The sequence below is a fragment of the Bombina bombina genome, chromosome 4 (assembly GCF_027579735.1).
Source record: "Bombina bombina isolate aBomBom1 chromosome 4, aBomBom1.pri, whole genome shotgun sequence".
NCBI classification, from domain to species: domain Eukaryota; kingdom Metazoa; phylum Chordata; class Amphibia; order Anura; family Bombinatoridae; genus Bombina; species Bombina bombina.
The window spans coordinates 240,908,970-240,933,087 of NC_069502.1; the positions used below are offsets into that span (position 1 = coordinate 240,908,970).

General features: G+C 37.7%; 1 protein-coding gene across 2 annotated transcripts in view; it reads left to right on the forward strand.

Annotated features, from left to right (window-relative positions):
- The window catches only part of PIK3CB (phosphatidylinositol-4,5-bisphosphate 3-kinase catalytic subunit beta), an 869,120-nt gene that overhangs the window by 711,718 nt on the left and 133,284 nt on the right, over window positions 1-24,118 (forward strand). For both annotated transcript variants that reach the window (XM_053709855.1, XM_053709854.1), the window contains one exon: window positions 16,350-16,471. In XM_053709855.1, the coding sequence (XP_053565830.1) occupies window positions 16,350-16,471 (122 nt within the window). The remainder of the gene's footprint in view (window positions 1-16,349; window positions 16,472-24,118) is intronic.

The following is a 24,118-nucleotide window of genomic DNA, read 5'->3' on the forward strand; positions in this document are numbered from 1 at the left end:
ATCAGATTGAGCTCGCATTCTATTGGCTGATCGGAACAGCCAATAGAATGCGATCTCAATCTGATTGGCTGATTAGATCAGCCAATCAGATTGAACTTGAATCTGATTGGCTGATTCCATCAGCCAATCAGAATTTTCCTACCTTAATTCCGATTGGCTGATAGAATCCTATCAGCCAATTGAAATTCGATGGACGCCATCTTGGATGACGTCCCTTAAAGGAACCGTCATTCGTCGGGAAGTCGTCGGTGAAGATAGATGGATCCGCGCTGGAGGTCTTGAAGATCAGCCGGTCGTCATCGGATTGAAGAACATAGAAGATGCGGCTTGGATGAAGATGTTTGCCGGTCCGGATGTCCTCTTCTGCCCGCTTGGATCAAGACTTCAGCCGGAGCATGGACGTCACTCTTCAGCCCCCGCTTGGGCTTGGATCAAGATTTCGGAGGCTTGGATCAAGACTTCGGTGGACGGATCGGTGAACCTGGCATGGTGAAGATAAGGTAGGAAGATCTTCAGGGGCTTAGTGTTAGGTTTATTTAAGGGGGGTTTGGGTTAGATTAGGGGTATGTGGGTGGTGGGTTGTAATGTTGGGGGGGGTATTGTATGTTTTTCTTTACAGGCAAAAGAGCTGAATTATTTGGGGCATGCCCCGCAAATGGCCCTTTTCAGGGCTGGTAAGGTAAAAGAGCTTTGAACTTTTTTAATTTAGAATAGGGTAGGGCATTTTTTTATTTTGGGGGTCTTTATTTTATTAGGGGGCTTAGAGTAGGTGTAATTAGTTTAAAATTGTTGTAATATTTTTCTAATGTTTGTAAATATTTTTTTATTTTTTGTAACTTAGTTAGTTTATTTAAATGTATTTATTTGTAGGTATTGTATTTAATTAATTTATTGATAGTGTAGTGTTAGGTTTAATTGTAACTTAGGTTAGGATTTATTTTACAGGTAATTTGTAATTATTTTAACTAGGTAACTATTAAATAGTTATTAACTATTTAATAGCTATTGTACCTGGTTAAAATAAATACAAAGTTGCCTGTAAAATAAATATTAATCCTAAAATAGCTACAATATAATTATAATTTATATTGTAGCTATATTAGGGTTTATTTTACAGGTAAGTATTTAGATTTAAATAGGAATAATTTATTTAATAAGAGTTAATTTATTTAGTTAGAATAAAATTATATTTAACTTGGGGGGGGGTTAGGGTTAGAATTAGCTTTAGGGGTTAAAAAATTTATTAGAGTAGCGGTGAGCTCCGGTCGGCAGATTAGGGGTTAATACTTGAAGTTAGGTGTCGGCGATGTTAGGGAGGGCAGATTAGGGGTTAATACTATTTATTATAGGGTTATTGAGGCGGGAGTGAGGCGGATTAGGGGTTAATACATTTATTATAGTAGCGGCGAGATCCGGTCGGCAGATTAGGGGTTAATAAGGGGTTAATAAGTGTAGGTAGGTGGAGGCGATGTTGGGGGCGGCAGATTAGGGGTTAATAAATATAATATAGGGGTAAATATAATATAGGGGTCGGCGGTGTTAGGGGCAGCAGATTAGGAGTACATAGGGATAATGTAGGTTGCGGCGATGTACGGAGCGGCAGATTAGGGGTTAATAATAATATGCAGGGGTCAGCGATAGCGGAGGCGGCAGATTAGGGGTTAATAAGTGTAAGGTTAGGGGTGTTTAGACTCGGGGTACATGTTAGGGTGTTAGTTGCAGACATAGGAAGTGTTCCCCATAGGAAACAATGTAGCTGCGTTAGGAGCTGAACGCTGCTTTTTTGCAGGTGTTAGGTTTTTTTTCAGCTCAAACAGCCCTATTGTTTCCTATGGGGGAATCGTGCACGAGCACGTTTTTGAAGCTGGCCGCGTCCGTAAGCACCGCTGGAATTTAGAGTTGCAGTGGCGGTAAATATGCTCTACGCTCCCTTTTTGGAGCCTAACGCAGCCCTTCTGTGAACTCTAAATACCAGCGGTATTTAAAAGGTGCAGGAGAAAAAAAGCCAGCGTAGCTAACGCACCCCTTTGGCCGCAGAACTCTAAATCTAGCCGATAATGTTTTATTACTTTTACACTCACAATTTTCAACCTCAAAAAAAATGTCATGAGGTATACATATAGCTTTAAACAAATATAGAATAAACAAGTAAGAGATCTCCAGCATGTGCGGCACAATACCGTCAGTCAACGATTTCTCCCTCTGTCCTTTTGTATTGTGCGAACAGGAAACCCGGCCCTCGGTATTTATATTATCCACCTTTACAGGTCTCTCTAGGATTTGTAAAAAGTAAATATCAGGCATGGTCTAACGTGTTTTGTGGGGCCCTCCCCCCTTTGTCAGAGGCTGCCCATGTAAACATGTATTTGTGTATGTATGTATTTATATATATATATATATATATATATATATATGTATGTATATACATAGATGGCAAAAGGAATGTACAGCACTGTAAAGCATTCAAAACTGTTTTACCAAGTGCACAAGGACTAGCAGGGTCTTGCCAACCCTATTCTTTATTCACTCCAGAAACATAAAAAAGTCCCAGCACTGTTTTATCCAGGTAAATCCTTTATCAAGTCGAAAAGCAAGACAACAAACAGCTACGTTTTGGGCCTGTGTGTATGTATGTATTTATATACTGTATATATATATATATATATATATATATATATATACCAATACTCAAAAAGATAAATACAGCACTCACATTGTAAGAGATGTCTTGCTAGGGTGTCCAGCCTAAATTTATACACTCCAATAGTCATCCAGACCCCACTCACTGTGGTACCTGAGAGGGAGGGGGCACTCACTGGTCTTTTCCAAAATGCAGAGGTTTATTGTGACGTTTGGGGGTAATGAGGATTTCTGAAGAAGGGGCTCATTACCCCGAAATGTCACAATATAGCTCTGCATTTTGGAAAAGACCAGTGACTCAGGTACTACAGTGTGTGGGGTCTGGAGGACTATTGGAGTGTATGTATGTGTGTATGTATATATACAATTTGAAGATCTAAGCTACTAGCCAGGACAAAATTGTCAGTATATTTATGAAAATCTTAGCAGTGCTATCCAAATAATATATATAAGTTTATGGCAGGGTTATAAACACAATACAAAGAAATAGAAACCCTTATCAACCATGCACCTACTAGACCATACAATTAATATAAATATCTGAATTCTTTTATTTAGTTAATATCCATAAACATATTGAACTATATTTGCAATAAAAGGAAACTAAATAAAAGTTTATATGCGTTAGAACCAACTCTTAAGATATGCTATTCTTCTTACAAAACCCAGAACAATATACCTTCACAATTCAGCCTTATTTATTTAACACAATGGGACTAAAAACCTTTAACATCCAAGTAATACAATTCTAAACAGTGTTTATAAAACAATAGGATAAAATATATATTCTGCTATTTAACTGCAATTTATCCTAATACAAAATTAACCGACAATATCAGAACTTGTATAGATGAGTTACTTAGCCAATTCAGACACAGATTTGAACAAAACCTAGGCTTATAACTACCAATTTAAAATACAATATACTTCACCAATTTTGAACCAATTCGTAGCGGTCTTTAGGTCATCTCATTTGAAAGAAGGTTTTTGCACAAATCAAGGATAAGTTTTAAGCTCCTTGCTGAAGTGAACTTTTTTTTTTTTCAGGTATATCGCAGCCAAAATCAGATCACTAATTTTCAACAAGTTACAGACAACTCTCTCTTGTGCATTCAACACTCCCATTATATAATCATTGATGACATCATGTGGGTGGCACTACGGGAGCTGACCTTCCCATTGGTTATCTGGGAAGTCTAAATCGGATTGGCCCTTGGAAATTTCATTTTTAACAGCCAGAAAGAACCTTCTGGCTGTAGTTCTCGCAACATAACACCAGGTGGCAGCATACAGTACAACATAGCAATACAATACAGCATTTCTGACATTTTTAAGCAAGTTAATTTTTTTTTTATAAAATGGTTATTTAATCAGATCACACTCTCTGCATTAATCATATATAACCCCAATTACAGATGGTTAATATTAGGTTATTTTTTCTGATTATTCTGATACCAAATATGTTATATTATTAACATTTTATTATATTAAGGTAATTTAATACTGCTAATTAGTAGCTTAAAATGCATTACAATTTTATCGGTATCCTGGCATTTATATGTGAATAATAGCTTATTTTTAATTCAGTATTGTACTGTATTCCAAGTGAATCCTGTCTATGTAGATCTGAAATAAGAAAATAAATGTTAATAATCACTTCTCTTCAGGTCCATAAACATCTATTCATGTTTTTAAACACACAGAGGCTAAGTAAGATCTTTTGTGTTTTCAAAACATATACATCATTTCTATGTATATCTGAATTTATTTCCTATATAAATATCCCCTGCAGCAATCATCCACCTAATACAATGTGCTTAATTTTAATATATATATATCATGAATCATACTGTAAGTCATTTGTCTTCACTGTATTATCCTAACATTCGAACTTTTCAGTAACTTCAGTTGCCAGACTTTTTGTCTCATACTCACCACATGGGGTCAATCCATGAGGAGTTGTAAGAGTCTTTAAAACAGCATATTTCCTGTTTAGCCAGCAGTGCAGATGAGTATTTGATTTTATTTGTGTCACCTTCCCCCAAGAGGGGTTTTTGCAGTAAGTCTTCAAATAGAGATTCAGTGAGATAGAACTGTTGTATCACACGTGTCAAATTCCAAAGGGGTCCTTGAACACATTCTTTTCTCACCTCACCAAATGTTCTGAGGTTATAAAAATCTGCATATATAGTCAAATGAATAGGGTCACTGAGCTATTTCCTTTAGAAAAGAAATGTTTGTGTTTCAAAAAGGCTCTACTGATCGTCAATCCTGATAGACGTGTATTAGAAGCTGTGTTCAACAAACTCATGTTTAATTAATCCTGAGTTCTCATCTAACATATACAGTGTATAAAATATACATATATATATATATATATATATGTACACATATGTAATATTCATCATAATATTCATATACTCTGACATAAATCCCCCTTCCAACTTCAAATAGATGTAGGACACATGTATTTGAATTGGCTTAAAGTCAGTGGTATTTGATGAGGATCAACCGTATACCTCATAGACAGTCTCTTATGAAGAAAGTTTGTTATTTTGAGCTTTCATGTTTATCAGTTAGGCATCTTTAAATTACAGTATGTCTTTAGTGTATTTGGGGATATGACACTTCATTCTCCCTCTATGACTTGTAGTTGGGACCTGGGATGACATGCCCGCAGTTGATTTATATGTACCCATTTATCTATGAAACCTTCATTTTTGGGGATCCGTATTTTATAGGCCACTGGAGATATTTTGTCAGTAATGACAAAAGGACCTTTCCATGAGGGAAGAAATTTCTTCTCCCTAACCTGATCTCTTCCAAAGTTATAAAGATAAACTTTATCATTTATTTCATATTCCTTTTTGGATGTTTTGAGATCATAATAGGTTTTAGTGGCAGTTGCGGCTCTTTCTAAATTCCTTTGAGCAAATGCAAAGGCATGTTGCAGGTGTCTCCTTAGGTTTTCCACATATTGATGTGTATTGGCAGCGTTTATCAAATTTTGGTCTGATGTACGGTACAGCAGATGCTGAGGTAGAACCATTCTTCTACCAGTCATCAGCTCAAAAGGTGACATCTTGGTAGCACTACTTGGAGTTGCTCTTAATGCCATTAAGACTAGAGGTAGTTTTATATCCCAGTCTTTACCTGTTTCACTCACAAACTTTTTGAGGATTTTAACAATGGACTGGTTGTAACGCTCTACACCACCACTTGAGGCAGCTCTATAAGCAATATGGAGCTTTCTTTTAACCCCTAGTATTTTCCACATTTTTGTCATTACTTCGCTAGTGAAGTGGGTCCCCCGATCTGATTCGATTCTTTGGGGCAAACCAAATCTGGAAAATACATGGTTGATGAGCAATGCTGCACATGTTTCAGCACTATTGTTAGGTGCACTAATGCACTCTACCCATTTAGTGAACAGGCATGTTATGGTTAACATGTATTTGTTACCTCTTGATGATCTTGTTACCGGGCCAATAAAATCAATTTGTATATCTGACCATGGCATTATCATCCCCCTTTTCTGCAATGGCGCTCTATGTGTTGGTGCAGTGGGTTGGAACTGTGGACAGATTAAACACCCTTGACAGTAGGTTTGAACATCTTTCAACATGTGTGGCCAAAAAGCATAATCACGCAATATTTCATACGTGAGTTTGGTACCGCGATGACCAGATGTGGGAGCATCATGGGCATGTTGAAGCATTAGACCTCTGAACTTGGTGGGTACTACCCACTGCTGGATGCCAGTTTTGGAGGTTCTAATTAACAAACCATCCTGTAATTTGAATTGTGATTTAGATTTTATTAAGATTCTCAGATCTTCTTTGCCAATACAATCATCCTTTGAGATGGGGTTGCTTTCAGGATCTTCTATGTGTTTATAGAAGATGCCTACAATGGGGTCTTCTTTTTGACTAGTGATCAGGTCCTCACTAGGAGAATCCTGACTCCATTGTACCAAGTTAGGCTCACTCTGTTGTTTTGCCTGGTTTCTGGTAATGGCTTCTACCTGAATTGCACCCATTAAGTGTTCAATATTAAGGAGTTCTCCAGTTATGGCTCCTTGTTTGGCTAATGAGTCCGCAAGGTCATTGCCTTCCTTATCAGGACCTAAAACTCTGGAATGACCCTTGGTCTTTTTCCAGTGTATGGTTAAATCATTGGATACTACCAGATTATCAATCTCGCAGAACAATTTGCCATGCTTGACTGGTTTGTTATTGCTTTTCTGCATGCCATTTCTTTTCCAAGTTGGCAGGTATTCAACAAAACTGTCACGCACATAATTTGAGTCAGTTATGATCACAAATTCATGAATACCATGTTCAATAGCCATTTCAATGGTTTTTAAAACAGCAGTTAGTTCTGCAACTTGACTGGATCTTGGTCCAATGTTGAAACCTACAGATATATTTGAGAATCCGTTTGCCCCAGTTATACCAATGCCAGCGACTAATCTGCGCTCATTATCAATAGTGGCATGGTAAGAACAACCATCAACATATACCCAAGGTAATGTTTGACAATGGTCCTCATTGTACATTTTATATGGGGAAAGCAATTGTTCCTCCAGAAAATCATCTTCTGATAATTCTTCCCCAGGATCACTAGCAGTACAGTCGTGGAGCTCAGCGAGCCCTTGTGCGACTGTATTCTTTTTATTCTGCTTGTAGCGAATTTCTAAGGGCCAGCCTTGCAAGGAAAGAGTCCACGCTGTTATGCGGCTATTAGACAAATTCCCATCTCTTATTCTCTCACTTTGCAAATATAGCAAAGGCTGGTGGGCCGTTTCTACAATAATTTTCTCGCCCTGTATATAGCTGCGGAAATTTTGTAGAGCCCATACAGTAGATAAGAGGGCTTTTTCGCAATCGCTAAATTTTATTTCTACTGGGGATAGATTTTTGCTCGCATAAGCAATGGCTTTGTTCAAATTATCATGCTTTTGGTATAACACAGCACTCATGCTTATATCTGTGTAACCTGTCTCTAAGAAGAAAGGTTTGCCACCTTCAGGGTACGCTAAGCAAGGTGCTTGAGTGAGTTTTCTCTTCAGCTCTCTGATGGCTGTCTCTTGAGACTCACTCCAGTGCCATTTCACATCTTTCTTCAGAAGAAGCAGTAGTGGTTTAGCTAATTCCGCATAATTATCAATGAATTTGCGAGAATAATTTGTCATACCCAGGAATGATCTCAATTCCTTTAGGTTAGTTGGGTTTTTAGAACTCACTATAGCTTCCACCTTTTTCTTTTGGGGATTTAATCCTTCAGAGGTAACTTCATGTCCCAAGAAGTTTACACGAGTGCGGCACCATTGAGCTTTTTGCAGGGATAATTTGACACCTGCCCTTTTAAGTTGGCTGAGGACGTGTTTAAGCTCTGCGATGTGTTTTTCAAAGTCTGTGCTTTTGATTAAAACATCATCAACATAAGATAAGGTCCCCCTTTCCAGTGCATCAGGCATAGCCTTATGCATGAATACAGCAAATTCATGTCCAGAATTTATGTATCCAAAAGGAAGTCTTTGAAATGCATATTGGACCTTTTGGAAGGAGAATGCTAGCTTATATTGGTCCTTTTCATGTACCTTTATGGTCCAATATCCCTGTGCACAATCAATGGCAGTGAATATTTTGGATCCTTGCATTTGTGCTAGGCACTGGTCAATGTATGGTACAGGCCAGCCAGACATGTATACTCGTTTGTTTAGCTGTCTTAAGTCAGCACACAAACGCCATTGTCCATTGGGCTTAAGGACACCTAGAATAGGATTATTATAAGAGCTGTGCACCTGTCTGATAATACCTCTTTCTTCCAAATTCCTTATGATCTCTGCAAGAGAATCATATGAGGCTAAGGGAAGTCTGTATTGTTTGACAAATACAGGTGGCGCATTAGGATCTGTTTGTATTCTTGCAATGTGCAAGTCTGTGGTACCACAGTCATAAGAATCCTTAGCGAAAATATCCTTGTACTCCATCAGGAGTTCTCGCAGCTGTTGGCGTTCATCATCGCTAGAACAGCCATTGGCTAAGGATGTTTGCTCTTCGACTATTTGCTGAAATCCTGGAAAGATTTCAGGCTGTCCTATTTCATAGGCTTCTTCCAACCTAGAGGTGAGATCCCCTTGATTATAATTTACATTGCTCCCATGACTCTGGGGATTGGGGTAATCTTGCTGTTTGATTGGCTGATCAAACACTAGAGAGGCTTCTTCAATTTTACAGATGCCTTCCTCTGAGCTGAAGGGATAAATAGACTGAATATTAAATAGACCCTCTGGCATAGATGCAAAGGATTGTTCTGTTAATTGTTCTTCAGTTAAGTATCCTTCAGGTATTAGCCCAATTACATTATTCTGGAATCCAAAAGTGTAATAACTTGATTCCAGTGCATATCCTATGGTAGTTCCCTTGGATAATGTTATATCCTGTGGGGTCATGTTATGCACAATAATATGTATTGGAACAGTTCCAATATTCACCATAGGAGTGTAAGTCACTGTGACACCCAGATTTTGTATTCTATGGGAGAGGCAAATCAGTGTTTCAGAAGTTTTTAATTTCTGCCCTCTCTTTACCTGTAAGGGTAAAAGAAATTTATCAGCCCCAGCAGGAATTATAACATCGCTAGATACCTGCATATTCACAGCATATGGCAATTGCTGGTTTGATTTCAGGGCTGCATTTTCATCCTGAAATACTTCAGGGTCCCCCTTTAACCTGCTCCAGAGGCAAGAATTAATCAAATCTATTTGTATGGCATATCTATGTAAGATATCATTGCCAATGTATATTTGATTATGGGGAGTATTTAAAACTAAAAACAGGTGCTTCACTGACTTATTACCAATAGAGATAGATAATAAGCACTTAGCTGTGATGTTATAGCTTTCAGACCTGTCATCCAGGCCGTTGACACAGTGGTCTTGGGGAGAAAGATATTTAATCACTTTAGGTTCAGCTATTTGCGCTAATAAACCTTCGCTTATATAGCTAGCTTCCTGTTTTAAGTTTATTTTAGCATACTTGGTTTTACCAAGGTCATGTACTTGTATAGGGATAAATAGATCCTCTTTAACTCTCTCAATCCCTGTGAGGTATTGAGTGTGGCCTCCCCCCTTAGGGATTTTATGATCCCCCTTGTGGAGTGATATGGTTAATACATCGCCATCTAGGGAAATATTCGCTATCTTTCCAGGCGAAATTTTAAAAGTATTACCATCAGAACCACTAAAAGGAGTCTGATCATCTATTTGTAGAATAGTGATTTCAGGTACAGAGTTATTCCTGAAATGAATCTCCACAGCATCTGGTTTCTCTTCCACCACGTGACAGCTATGTCGGGTGCGAGATATACCAGATTTTTCATAATTGATAGGCCGTTTAACTTGTGACCAAATTACATTATTTATGCAATCAATTATGGTGCTTAGTCGTTTCAGGAGATCACTACCAATAATTAAACGATCAGTTGGCAGATCCACTATAATGACAGGGTGTCTTATGACCCTGTTCCCCAATTTAAATTTTAACCAGGCAGTACCGTAGACTTTTAGGGAGTCACCCCCAACACCTATTAGAGAACCGTCAAATTCTTTTATTTTAGGTTTGTGGGATGTTAGCTCATTTAGCTGTGTGTAGTATCTGTGGGATAAGATAGTTGCCTGTGACCCAGTGTCAATTAATCCCCTGATAGGGTTGGAGACTGAATCTTGCAGCTCAACTAGTACATAATATCTTCCTGCAGTTTCTATCATTTCACACATAAAATTTGCATTCTCATACATTTGTGGGCTTCGCCACGTATTACCTGAGTTTGCCATGCTTTCCGATGCAGAAGAAGCTTCATACCTACCTGTTTCCTCTATGACAGGGTCGGCTGGATTCTTTTGTACTGCATCTGTGGAAACAAGGTTAAGAGAGAGCTGCAAAGGAAGAGATTTGTTAACTTTTTCCGGCTGATGTCGCTCATTGTCACAGCTAATTTGTCCGTTTCCGGTCTGTGGGGAGATAACATGATTAGTATCATTGATATTTATTACTACATTTTGTATATCTCTCCCCTCCCCTTCAGGTGATACTGCAGTATTTATGACTGTGCCTGTGGTCCACTGCTGACCACTGGCTGTACCCCTAAAAAAGTATTGTTCGGTTGCTGAGCCGTAGATTTTTGACTCATATTAGCGATTTGTTCGCTCAACCGATTTAATTGGGTAAACAGCATATCTACCTGATTGTACAAGTTACCTCTACCCCTGGGCCTATCTCTTGGTGCCCCATTGTACTGATTCCTGGACCATTGGGTTCCCTCAGAATCAGGGCCACTATTTCTATTCTGGCGTGGTTGCCCCTGGGGTTCAGCTTGTTCAGCGTTAGTACTTTGGGGAGCATTATATCTCTGGGGTGTCTGGTTACCCTGAGAATATCTTCGCCGTCTATTGTATCTACCCTTGCGCGGATACCAATTATTTGGTGAGTATTCTCTTTGTGAGTAATTATTCACCTGATTATGTCCCCCACTTTGGTTATAGTCTCCCTGCGCCTCAACCTGTGTAGGGGGAGGGGCAGAATTAAACCTCTGTGGAGATGGCCTGTTTTGACTGGCCACCTCTGCATAAGTCCTCTTGTTAGACTCCAAATTGAGGGGGCTAGGTGACACCCTAGTTTCTGCCACAATTTTGGGTTTTGACTCCTTTTTAACCCCCTGCTCACTGGACTGCTGAATAGAGTATAATTTTGTACTCTCTTTGATCAGCCATTCCAATGAGCAGTCCTCATCAAAATCTCTAGCTAAGTTAATTTTGATGGGTGTAGGCAATGCTTCAAAAAATAAATTTACAAATTCTGAGCCATCAAATCTGGGATTATCTTCAGCCATACTGTACGCATTTTTCAATACAGAAAGGAATTCGACTGGACTCTGATTCGCACGACACTTTAAACCATATACCGCTATTTTCGCGGCAGTTTTAGTGCGATATTGCCCGAATTCTTTTCTGCATTGTTGTTTTACCCCATTCCAGGAATGAATATTCATATCCTTTAGTGAGGCAAAGAATTTGTGATGCTTACTGTCAAATACCCAAGGTAGAAATTCAATTTTCAATTTCTCACTTGTAACATTCATTATAGCTAACGCATTTTCAAAAGCCTGTAAATGATCAATTACAGATGTTGTTCCCTTATTGGAGAATATAGGTACTGCGCGTTGTACGAAAGTGATTATTTTATGGGGATCATAGACTTTATCAGACTTATTTTGGGATTCTCTGTTAGAGTTTCCCTCCCCCGCATCAGCTGCGCTACAGCTGTCCTCTGGATTTACATCCTGAGGGGATTGTCTATTTGGGAAATCTACTTCTGACCCGTTAGGGGTCATTTGTCTATGTTGTTCTATATATTTTCGTACCTCGTCCCTGACGCGTTCGCTAAAGGAGTTAGCATTATCTGTATTATTCTCATTGCTAATATAGGGGTTTTCATTATGGCGATATGACCTTTTTAAATCGCTTAATTCTCTCTGGCTTTGCGCAAGCTGTTTATTTAAATCTTGTATCTGTGCGATTAAGTCCATATTGTGCTTATCTAAGGTGGCTAGGTTTTGGGCAAATTCATCCATTTTATTTTTGGCTGTTTTTAAACCCTCTTCGCGTCTGCGCGAGGAACGAATACTATTTTCTAGCTCCTGTATTTGCAATCGTTTGTCTGTGACACAAAACGACATTTCGTCAATTATGCATATTAGAAGGGGCCAAGATTTTAGTATTAGTTTTTCTCGCTTTTTGGGATCTTTGCATTGATTAATCATTAATAATTCCTGGAAGAATTCATTCTCTTCATTCCACATATTATTATTAACGGTAATATTTTTAGCCCTAGTTTCAAGCATATCCACAAAATCATTTAATTCACCAGCAATATTTAACTTCCCTTTAATGTAACTTAAGATATCTTTCTTAAGGACCTGACCTTTAGTAATGGGTATTGTAATGGGACCAATTTCATTGCTATGTATAGAATTAAATGAGTCACTTCTGGCTACAGACATTATTGTATTGGTTTAGTATTTATTTAAATAAAATGCTAATACAATTTTTGCCAATAAAAAGAGAGAAAAATTTTATATTTAAAAAAAAAAAAAATATTATTAATTTTGAAATATGAAAAATTAATATTCCGAAATATGAAAAATTAATATTTTTGATTAACTTTGAAAATATGAAAATTTAATATTTTTGATTAATTTTGAAATATGAAAAATTAATATTTTTATTAATTTTTCAAAATTAATCTTTAATAATATTTCAAGATATTAATGTCAATCTCGAAATATGAAAATTAATATTTCAACTTTTCAAAAAAAATTATATCTTCAAAATATTAATATCGAAATATGAATTTATTTTTTTTTCTCCTTTATAATAATTTCTATTTACTTACAAATATATTATATCAATTATGATGGATATTATTAAATCTCATGCAATGCCTCCAATTATTATGTCAGTATATTTATGAAAATCTTAGCAGTGCTATCCAAATAATATATATAAGTTTATGGCAGGGTTATAAACACAATACAAAGAAATAGAAACCCTTATCAACCATGCACCTACTAGACCATACAATTAATATAAATATCTGAATTCTTTTATTTAGTTAATATCCATAAACATATTGAACTATATTTGCAATAAAAGGAAACTAAATAAAAGTTTATATGCGTTAGAACCAACTCTTAAGATATGCTATTCTTCTTACAAAACCCAGAACAATATACCTTCACAATTCAGCCTTATTTATTTAACACAATGGGACTAAAAACCTTTAACATCCAAGTAATACAATTCTAAACAGTGTTTATAAAACAATAGGATAAAATATATATTCTGCTATTTAACTGCAATTTATCCTAATACAAAATTAACCGACAATATCAGAACTTGTATAGATGAGTTACTTAGCCAATTCAGACACAGATTTGAACAAAACCTAGGCTTATAACTACCAATTTAAAATACAATATACTTCACCAATTTTGAACCAATTCGTAGCGGTCTTTAGGTCATCTCATTTGAAAGAAGGTTTTTGCACAAATCAAGGATAAGTTTTAAGCTCCTTGCTGAAGTGAACTTTTTTTTTTTTCAGGTATATCGCAGCCAAAATCAGATCACTAATTTTCAACAAGTTACAGACAACTCTCTCTTGTGCATTCAACACTCCCATTATATAATCATTGATGACATCATGTGGGTGGCACTACGGGAGCTGACCTTCCCATTGGTTATCTGGGAAGTCTAAATCGGATTGGCCCTTGGAAATTTCATTTTTAACAGCCAGAAAGAACCTTCTGGCTGTAGTTCTCGCAACATAACACCAGGTGGCAGCATACAGTACAACATAGCAATACAATACAGCATTTCTGACATTTTTAAGCAAGTTAATTTTTTTTTTATAAAATGGTTATTTAATCAGATCACACTCTCTGCATTAATCATATATAACCCCAATTACAGATGGTTAATATTAGGTTATTTTTTCTGATTATTCTGATACCAAATATGTTATATTATTAACATTTTATTATATTAAGGTAATTTAATACTGCTAATTAGTAGCTTAAAATGCATTACAATTTTATCGGTATCCTGGCATTTATATGTGAATAATAGCTTATTTTTAATTCAGTATTGTACTGTATTCCAAGTGAATCCTGTCTATGTAGATCTGAAATAAGAAAATAAATGTTAATAATCACTTCTCTTCAGGTCCATAAACATCTATTCATGTTTTTAAACACACAGAGGCTAAGTAAGATCTTTTGTGTTTTCAAAACATATACATCATTTCTATGTATATCTGAATTTATTTCCTATATAAATATCCCCTGCAGCAATCATCCACCTAATACAATGTGCTTAATTTTAATATATATATATCATGAATCATACTGTAAGTCATTTGTCTTCACTGTATTATCCTAACATTCGAACTTTTCAGTAACTTCAGTTGCCAGACTTTTTGTCTCATACTCACCACATGGGGTCAATCCATGAGGAGTTGTAAGAGTCTTTAAAACAGCATATTTCCTGTTTAGCCAGCAGTGCAGATGAGTATTTGATTTTATTTGTGTCACCTTCCCCCAAGAGGGGTTTTTGCAGTAAGTCTTCAAATAGAGATTCAGTGAGATAGAACTGTTGTATCACACGTGTCAAATTCCAAAGGGGTCCTTGAACACATTCTTTTCTCACCTCACCAAATGTTCTGAGGTTATAAAAATCTGCATATATAGTCAAATGAATAGGGTCACTGAGCTATTTCCTTTAGAAAAGAAATGTTTGTGTTTCAAAAAGGCTCTACTGATCGTCAATCCTGATAGACGTGTATTAGAAGCTGTGTTCAACAAACTCATGTTTAATTAATCCTGAGTTCTCATCTAACATATACAGTGTATAAAATATACATATATATATATATATATATATATGTACACATATGTAATATTCATCATAATATTCATATACTCTGACAAAATGTTACTTGCCACTTCTAATTCCACCCACACCACACCCACTATTTCACCCCCTCTTTGCATATGTTTAACCATTGTGAAACATTTTGTAATATTGTTTTTATTTTATACCATAACAAACAAAATAATGCTACATACAGTAATAAATAAACAAAAATAAGTTCATAGCAGTTAGAAAAACCAACTATATGTTCTGGGGAAGACAACTAGATAGAAAAAGAAAGTTGTTGAACATAGATAGTGCTGACAGTCATGGAAGGTCATAGCAGACCTGGAGATTTTTTTTTAATAATTATCTTCTCTCCCTTCTCTCTTAACTATCTTTGTTAACCCCCTCCTCTCTTCAGGTTCTCTTTTTACCCTCTCTCTTATCTCTCAGGCCATATCTCCTCGTTACACACTTTCTTTCCCTTTCTCATTTCTCTTCACTCTTTTTTTTTCTCCATTCTCTCTTAACTCTACCTTCTTCTCCACTTTCACTTTTCCTCTGTAATCTCTCTCTCTCTACCCAGTTTCTCTCAGAAGTCTAAGCACTTATGGGGTCCCTAGAGGAATAACATCCTTGCACTTTCATGGCCCAAAATGTGTGTTTGTTAGTGCTGCAATAGGAATGTACATATTGCAAATACAATGTGCCAACTTTGCTACTTACAACATGCCACCAAACTTTAGACTCAACATTCACTCAGCATTCACTAACTTTCACTCACCACCATTAAATTTCAATTCACCAATATATACATGATGACAACCGAGCCATGGACAGGTCTGGCTAAAATGTAACGGTCCTTGAGGTCACTTGGTTTGAGAACCACTGAGCTAAACGCATCCACCTAAGTAGCCCGTCTACAGCTTCCTTATCTGGCCTCCAAGACTTCTCATGCAGTGCTTCTTTCCTCTGGAACTCTCTACCCCGCTCCATCAGACTGTCTCTAGCCTTGTTTATCTTCAGACACTCTTATCATAGAGGCTGACCATCCTACCCAAAATAAACCTTAAACTACCTTGACTTGCTCCTGCAACTACAAATCCATGTGACAAGCTACCTATACAAATAGATTATTATAATATTAATAATATATCTCCAGATTTGTAACGTGGTTATTGTTTTATCTCAATATTTAATGTTCTCTCTCTCTTTTTTCTTTTTAAATTTAAAGCTTCAGGCACTTTTACAGATCTGGTCGAAACTGCCTCCAAGAGATGCCCTGGAGTTGCTTGATTTTAACTATCCTGATCAATACGTACGAGAATATGCAGTCAACTGTCTGAAGCAGATGAGGTTGGTAAAGTGAAGACCTGTGAATAAAAGTCTGTCCCCTTTCTGCCTATAACTGCAACAATAGTATTGACTATAGCAAACAGTAGCTGCAGAAATACAGTGAATTTCTTACAGTTAGCAGAACATTTAGTGATACTTTCAAGGATAATGTACATTGTCTGTAAGTATAGATATATTCAACTACAGTAAGCCTGCATAGAACTCAGACTCAATGTGCTAGATTACAAGTTGAGAGCATATTTGCGCTTCCTCAAACCCGTAATCTTCACTCAGTTTTGTTACTTCCTACAGCTTCACACTACTGAGCGTGATATTACTGGTTTAAAGCACAACAATTGCTTCCTTGCAATTGCAGATGACCCCCCCCCCCCTAGATTTGAATGGAGCCTTAGTTTCATGCTGTACTTTATTGGAAGAACAAAAATAATGATTACCTTAATAATTACAATTTAAATTGGTTTATTTAACTAAAGAAAAATAACCATTACCTTAATAATAATTTAAATTGGTTTATTTAACTAAAACAATAATATTATATTTCATCTGTAATGCTTGGCCCTACCTCCTCACACTTTAGGGCCTTGGGCAGATCTATTCAACGCTAAACAATCTTCTATTCAGTGAGCTTCTTGAAACTTATTTGGGTTTATTCTGTGTACATAGAGTTGCAGGGGAGCAATGGCATTAAAGGGACAGTAAAGTAAAAATTAAACTTTCATAATTCAGAAAGAACATGACATTTTTAAAGTTTTTCCAATTTACTCCCTTATCTAATATTCTTTGTTCTCTTGGTACCCATTGTTAAAAAGCATACATAGGTACTCAGAAGCAATGCACTACCGTGAGCTAGCTGCTTGTCACTGTCTAAGCCAATGTGTTCAGCTAAGCCCCAGTAGAGCATTGCTCTCCTTAAACAAAGGATGCCAAGAGAATGAAGCAAATTTGATAATAGAGGTAAATCTGAAAATTGTATGCTCTATCTAAAATCCTAAAGGTTTCTTTCATGATGATGTCCCTTTAAAGTCTTTCTCAACAGTGTATATTTATTTTATTTAAAAAAAATTGCTGTGAAGAAGGGGCATCTTATTTCTGCAGACACAAATTCACAGTTTTGAGAACTACAAAATCAATAATATGTGATATTATCTTCAAGATAGAAGAATTGCCCAAAATAATCTGACCGAAACCTCTGGGAGAGCCATTGGAATTAATGTACCAACAAAAAAATAAACATCACTGCCATGAATATATAGCATCTTGCTATGTAATTAAAAACAATTCTATATTTCAGGATGAAAAACATTTAGCTTATAATGCATCTTAATTAGTAACTATATTTAGATTGATTTTTATCCACCCTTAATATACATATATACACATATAAATGCATTTATATGTATACATATATATTTAAAGAGCTATATATGTTAATAAAGTTGTTCCAATGGATCCCTATGTAAAAGCACTTTCAGACAGTTTTCCTGATATCTCCTAACTTTAACCCTTTATAACTTCTCAGTGCAATACTATTATTAAATATTTTTTATTAAACAGTGTTAATATCAGTGTAACTGTACTGTCTATTGTATTTTTTTATGTATTTTGTTGCACTTTTTAGGTTAAAGGGACACTGAACCCAAATTTTTTCTTTTGTGATTCAGATAGAGCATGCAATGTTAAGCAACTTTCAGCTAGATTACGAGTTTGGCGTTATGAGTGAAAAAGCAGTGTTATGCTTCATAATGCTGCTTTTTCCCTAACGCTGCTATTACAAGTCTTGTAGGTATAGGTGTACCGCACACCTTTTTGGCCGTCACACCACGTCCGTACCGCACTTTTTAAAAAGTTTTTTTTCAATGGGACCGCATTAGCGCCAGCATTAAACCATAAACCCATAAACTACCTATTAACCCCAAAACCAAGGCCCTCCCACATTGCAAACACTATAATAAATTTATTAACCCCCTAATCTGCCGCTCCGCAAATCGCCGCCACTAAAAAAAAAAAATATGAACCCCTTTTTCCGCCTCTCCCCGACATCGTCGCCACTATAATAAACCTATTAACCCCTAAATCAGCGCCCTCCCACATTGCAAACACTAAATAAAAAGATTATTTGCCCCTAATCTGCCGTCCGCCCACACCGCCGCTATAATAAACCTATTTACCACAAACCGCCAGCCCCACACAACGAAATATATTTAAATAAATTATTAACCCCTAAACCTCTGACCTCCCACATCACTAACTCTACATAAATATATTGACCCGTAAACCTAACCCTAACGTAACCCTAAGCCTAACCCCCCCTAACGTAAATATAATTAAAATAAATCTAAATAAACCTTACAATTATTACCTAAATAATTCCTATTTCAAACTAAATACAAACTTATCTGTAAAATAAAACCTAAGCTAGCTACAATATATATATATATAGTTATATTGTAGCTATCTTAGGTTTTATTTTTATTTCACAGGTAAGTTTGTATTTATTTTAACTAGGTAGACTAGTTTAGTAAATAGTTATTAACTATTTACTAACTACCTAGCTAAAATAAATACAAAGTTACCTGTGAAATAAAACCTAACCTGCCTTACACAAAAACTAACATTACAATAAAATAAAATAAATTAAATTATTAAAATGCAATTTTCTAAATTACAAAAAATAAACACTAAATTACAACAACAAAAAAACACATTATCAAAAATAAAAAAACGAATTTCTAATCTTATAGCCCTATCAAAATAAAAAATAAAAACCCCAAATAAAAACAAAACCCTAGCCTACACTAAACTGCCAATGGCCCTTAAAAGGTCCTTTTGTGGAGCATTGCCCCAAAGAAATCAGCTCTTTTACCTGTAAAAAAAAAAAAAAAATACAAACATCCCTCAACAGTAAAACCCACCACCCAACCAACCAACCCCCCCAATAAAAACCTATCTAAATAAACCTAAGCTAACCATTGCCCTGAAAAGGGCATTTAGCTCTTTTACATTGCCCAAACCCTAAGCTAAAAAAAAAAAAAACCACCTAAAAAAAAAAACTAACACTAACCCCCGACGATCCACTTACAGTCCGGACATCCATCCTCATCCAGCCAGCGAAGTCGGGGGTTAGGCAGCAAGAAGTCTTCATCCAGGCGGCCTCTTCCATCTTCATCCAGCCGTTGAAGTTCTCATCTAATCGGCAAGAAGTCTTCATCCAGACAGCATCTTCTATCTTCATCTATCCTTGCGTGGAGCAGGTCCATCTTCAAGACATTCGGTGAGGAGCATCCTTTTCTTATGATGGTTGCTGTAAAATGAAGTTTCCCTTTAAGTGACGTCATCCAAGATGGTGTCCCTTACATTCCTATTAATCATCTTAATTACTGTTGGGAATATCACTCCTGACCAGCAGGAGGAGGCAAAGAGCACCACAGCAAAAGCTGTTAAATACCACTCCCCTACTCACAATCCCCAGTCATTCTCTTTGCTTGTATCGGTTGCAAGGAGGGGTAAAGATAGGTGTCTGATTCTTCAATCAAGAGTTTATTTTTTAAGCAGAGCAAGTTTGCTCTGGTTTTCTTTTGGGTTTAGCCGTAGTCCATGTCAGTGTCTTCAGTAGAGCAAGTGGTGGCTTTTAAGCATTTGGGAACTTTTGGGGTATAATCCCCACTGGGCCTCCCAAGTAATTTCATGCTGCCCTTAGTTGAAAGTTTGAGTAAGTTTACTCAGCCTTTTCTTTTTTCCACAGGTCCATGTGAGGTAGGAAGCCCCTCTCATACCAAGTGAGCTGTTCTGCTGCCGGACAGATTTTTGAGGTAAGTGCCTAGTTCTTTCCCTGTTTTGATATACGAGAATTTGGCACTTTGACAGTTAATTCTGTCTAAATATACAATCATATGATGGATAACTGAAACAGAAACAGAGGCGCCACATGTGTAGATCAATAAGGACCACAATATCCAAGCAAGACAAGACACAGGGTACTCACAAACGTGGAGGCACTCTGTTGTGCCTATGGGAGCAGGCTGGTATTCTGACAGCAAACCAGCTGGCTGTGCAAGGGAATCCCCGTCGTAGCAAACAGCACTGGTATCCTGTGGCTTCTGGTCTCCAAACTGCCACTCTTGCCTGGATCACTTTCTTCAAGCTGGAACTGGAGTAAGGAAAGGGAGAAGGGCTGATCTGCTCTTAGGTTACTAACAAGCCTGAGGAAACGGGTTTATCCCAGAGAAACGCGTCGCTATTATCTCTGCAAATTGAGAGGAGACTTGCTTTTAACACACCCAGCTGTAACTTGCTTTATTGTTGGTGTTTTTATTCTGTACAATAATAAATGCTAATATTACTTTTTGCAAGTCTGGCGCAAGTGTTGCAGTCTCCTTGTTAGTAACCTAAGGGCAGACCAGCTCTTCTCCCTTTCCTTACTCCAGTTCCAGCTTGAAGAATGTGATCCAGGCAAGAGTGGCAGTTTGGAGACCGGAAGCCACAGGATACCAGTGCTGTTTGCTACGACGGGGATTCCCTTGCACAGCCAGCTGGTTTGCTATCAGAATACCAGCCTGCTCCCACAGGCACAACAGAGTGCCTCCACGTTTGTGAGTACCCTGTGTCTTGTCTTGCTTGGATATTGTGGTCCTTATTGATCTACACATGTGGCGCCTCTGTTTCTGTTTCAGTTATCCATCATAGGATTTGCATCATCCTTGTGGGTGAAGACCGAGAGCTGCCTGTTCACACGGATATTTGAGGACATTTATTGGACTTTTCTATAGTCATACTGGTTACGACTAGTGTTACGTTTGTATATATATTTCTCTTGTTAAGTGTATCCAGTCCACGGATCATCCATTACTTATGGGATATTCTCCTTCCCAACAGGAAGTTGCAAGAGGATCACCCACAGCAGAGCTGCTATATAGCTCCTCCCCTAACTGTCATATCCAGTCATTCTCTTGCAAGCCTCAACCAAGATGGAGGTCGTAAGAGGAGTGTGGTGTTTTATACTTCAATCAAAAGTTTATTTTTAAATGGTGCCGGAGTGTACTGTTTATCTCAGGCAGTATTTGGAAGAAGAATCTGCCTGCGTTTTCTATGATCTTAGCAGAAGTAACTAAGATCCATGGCTGTTCTAACATATTCTGAGGAGTGAGGTAACTTCAGAGGGGGAATAGCGTGCAGGTTTTCCTGTAATAAGGTATGTGCAGTTAATATTTTTCTAGGGATGGAATTTGCTAGAAAATGCTGCTGATACCGAACTAATGTAAGTAAAGCCTTAAATGCAGTGATAGCTACTGGCATCAGGCTTATTAATAGAGATGCATACTCTTATAAAAATGTAATATAAAACGTTTGCTGGCATGTTTAATCGTTTTTATATGTATTTGGTGATAAAACTTATTGGGGCCTAGTTTTTTTCCACATGGCTGGCTTGAATTTTGCCTAGAAACAGTTTCCTTAGGCTTTCCACTGTTGTAATATGAGTGGGAGGGGCCTATTTTGCCATTTTTTTGCACAGCAAAAATTACAGACACAGACATCCAGCTTCTTCCTGCATGATCCAGGACATCTCTGGAGGGCTCAAAAGGCTTCAAAGTCGTTTTTGAGGGAGGTAAAAAGCCACAGTAGAGCTGTGGCAGTTGTGACTGTTTGAAAAAACGTTTTTGTCTTTTATTATTCCGTTTTGGGTATTAAGGGGTTAATCATCCATTTGCAAGTGTGCAATGCTCTGCTAACTTGTTACATACACTGTAAAAATTTTGTTAGTGTAACTGCCTTTTTTCACTGTTATTTCAAATTTTGACAAAATTTGTGTTTCTTAAAGGTGCAGTAACGTTTTTTATATTGCTTGTAAACTTGTTTAAAGTGTTTTCCAAGCTTGCTAGTCTCATTGCTAGTCTGTTTAAACATGTCTGACACAGAGGAAACTACTTGTTCATTATGTTTGAAAGCCATGGTGGAGCCCCATAGGAGAATGTGTACTAAATGTATTGATTTCACCTTAAACAGTAAAGATCAGTCTTTAACTATAAAAGAAATATCACCAGAAGATTCTGACGAGGGGGAAGTTATGCCGACTAACTCTCCCCACGTGTCAGACCCTTCGCCTCCTGCTCAGGGGATGCACGCTAATATGGCGCCAATTACATCAGGGACGCCCATAGCGATTACCTTGCAGGACATGGCTGCAATCATGAATAATACCCTGTCAGAGGTATTATCCAGGTTGCCTGAATTAAGAGGCAAGCGCGATTGCTCTAGGGTTAGGAGAAATACAGAGCGCGCAGATGCTGTAAGGGCCATGTCTGATACTGCGTCACAATATGCAGATCATGAGGACGGAGAGCTTCACATCTCTGATTCGGGAAAACCTGATTCAGAGATTTCTAATTTTAAATTTAAGCTTGAGAGCCTCTGTGTGTTGCTTGGGGAGGTATTAGCTGCTCTGAATGACTGTAACACAGTTGCAGTACCAGAGAAATTGTGTAGGCTGGATAAATACTATGCGGTACCGGTGTGTACTGATGTTTTTCCTATACCTAAAAGGCTTACAGAAATTATTAGCAAGGAGTGGGATAGACCGGGTGTGCCTTTTTCCCCACCTCCTATATTTAGAAAAATGTTTCCAATAGACGCCACTACACGGGACTTATGGCAGACGGTCCCTAAAGGTGGAGGGAGCAGTTTCTACTTTAGCAAAGCGTACTACTATCCCGGTTGAGGACAGTTGTGCTTTTTCAGATCCAATGGATAAAAAATTGGAGAGTTACCTTAAGAAAATGTTTATTCAACAAGGTTTTATTTTACAGCCCCTTGCATGCATTGCGCCTGTCACGGCCGCGGCGGTATTCTGGTTTGAGGCCCTGGAAGAGGCCATCCATACAGCTCCATTGACTGAAATTATTGACAAGCTTAGAACACTTAAGCTAGCTAACTCATTTGTTTCTGATGCCATTGTTCATTTGACTAAACTAACGGCTAAGAATTCCGGATTCGCCATCCAAGCGTGTAGGGCGCTATGGCTTAAATCCTGGTCAGCTGACGTGACTTCGAAGTCTAAATTACTCAACATTCCTTTCAAGGGGCAGACCTTATTCGGGCCTGGTTTGAAGGAAATTATTGCTGACATTACTGGAGGTAAGGGTCACACCCTTCCTCAGGACAGGGCCAAAGCAAAGGCCAAACAGTCTAATTTTCGTGCCTTTCGAAATTTCAAGGCAGGTGCAGCATCAACTTCCTCCGCTTCAAAACAAGAGGGAACTTTTGCTCAATCTAAGCAGGCCTGGAAACCTAACCAGTCCTGGAACAAAGGCAAGCAGGCCAGAAAGCCTGCTGCTGCCTCTAAGACAGCATGAAGGAACGGCCCCCTATCCGGCGACGGATCTAGTAGGGGGCAGACTTTCTCTCTTCGCCCAGGCGTGGGCAAGAGATGTTCAGGATCCCTGAGCGTTGGAGATCATATCTCAGGGATATCTTCTGGACTTCAAAGCTTCCCCTTCACAAGGGAGATTTCATCTGTCAAGGCTATCTGCAAATTAGATAAAGAAAGAGGCATTCCTACGCTGTGTGCAAGACCACCTAGTTATGGGAGTGATCCATCCAGTTCCGCGGACGGAACAAGGACAGGGTTTTTATTCAAATCTGTTTGTGGTTCCC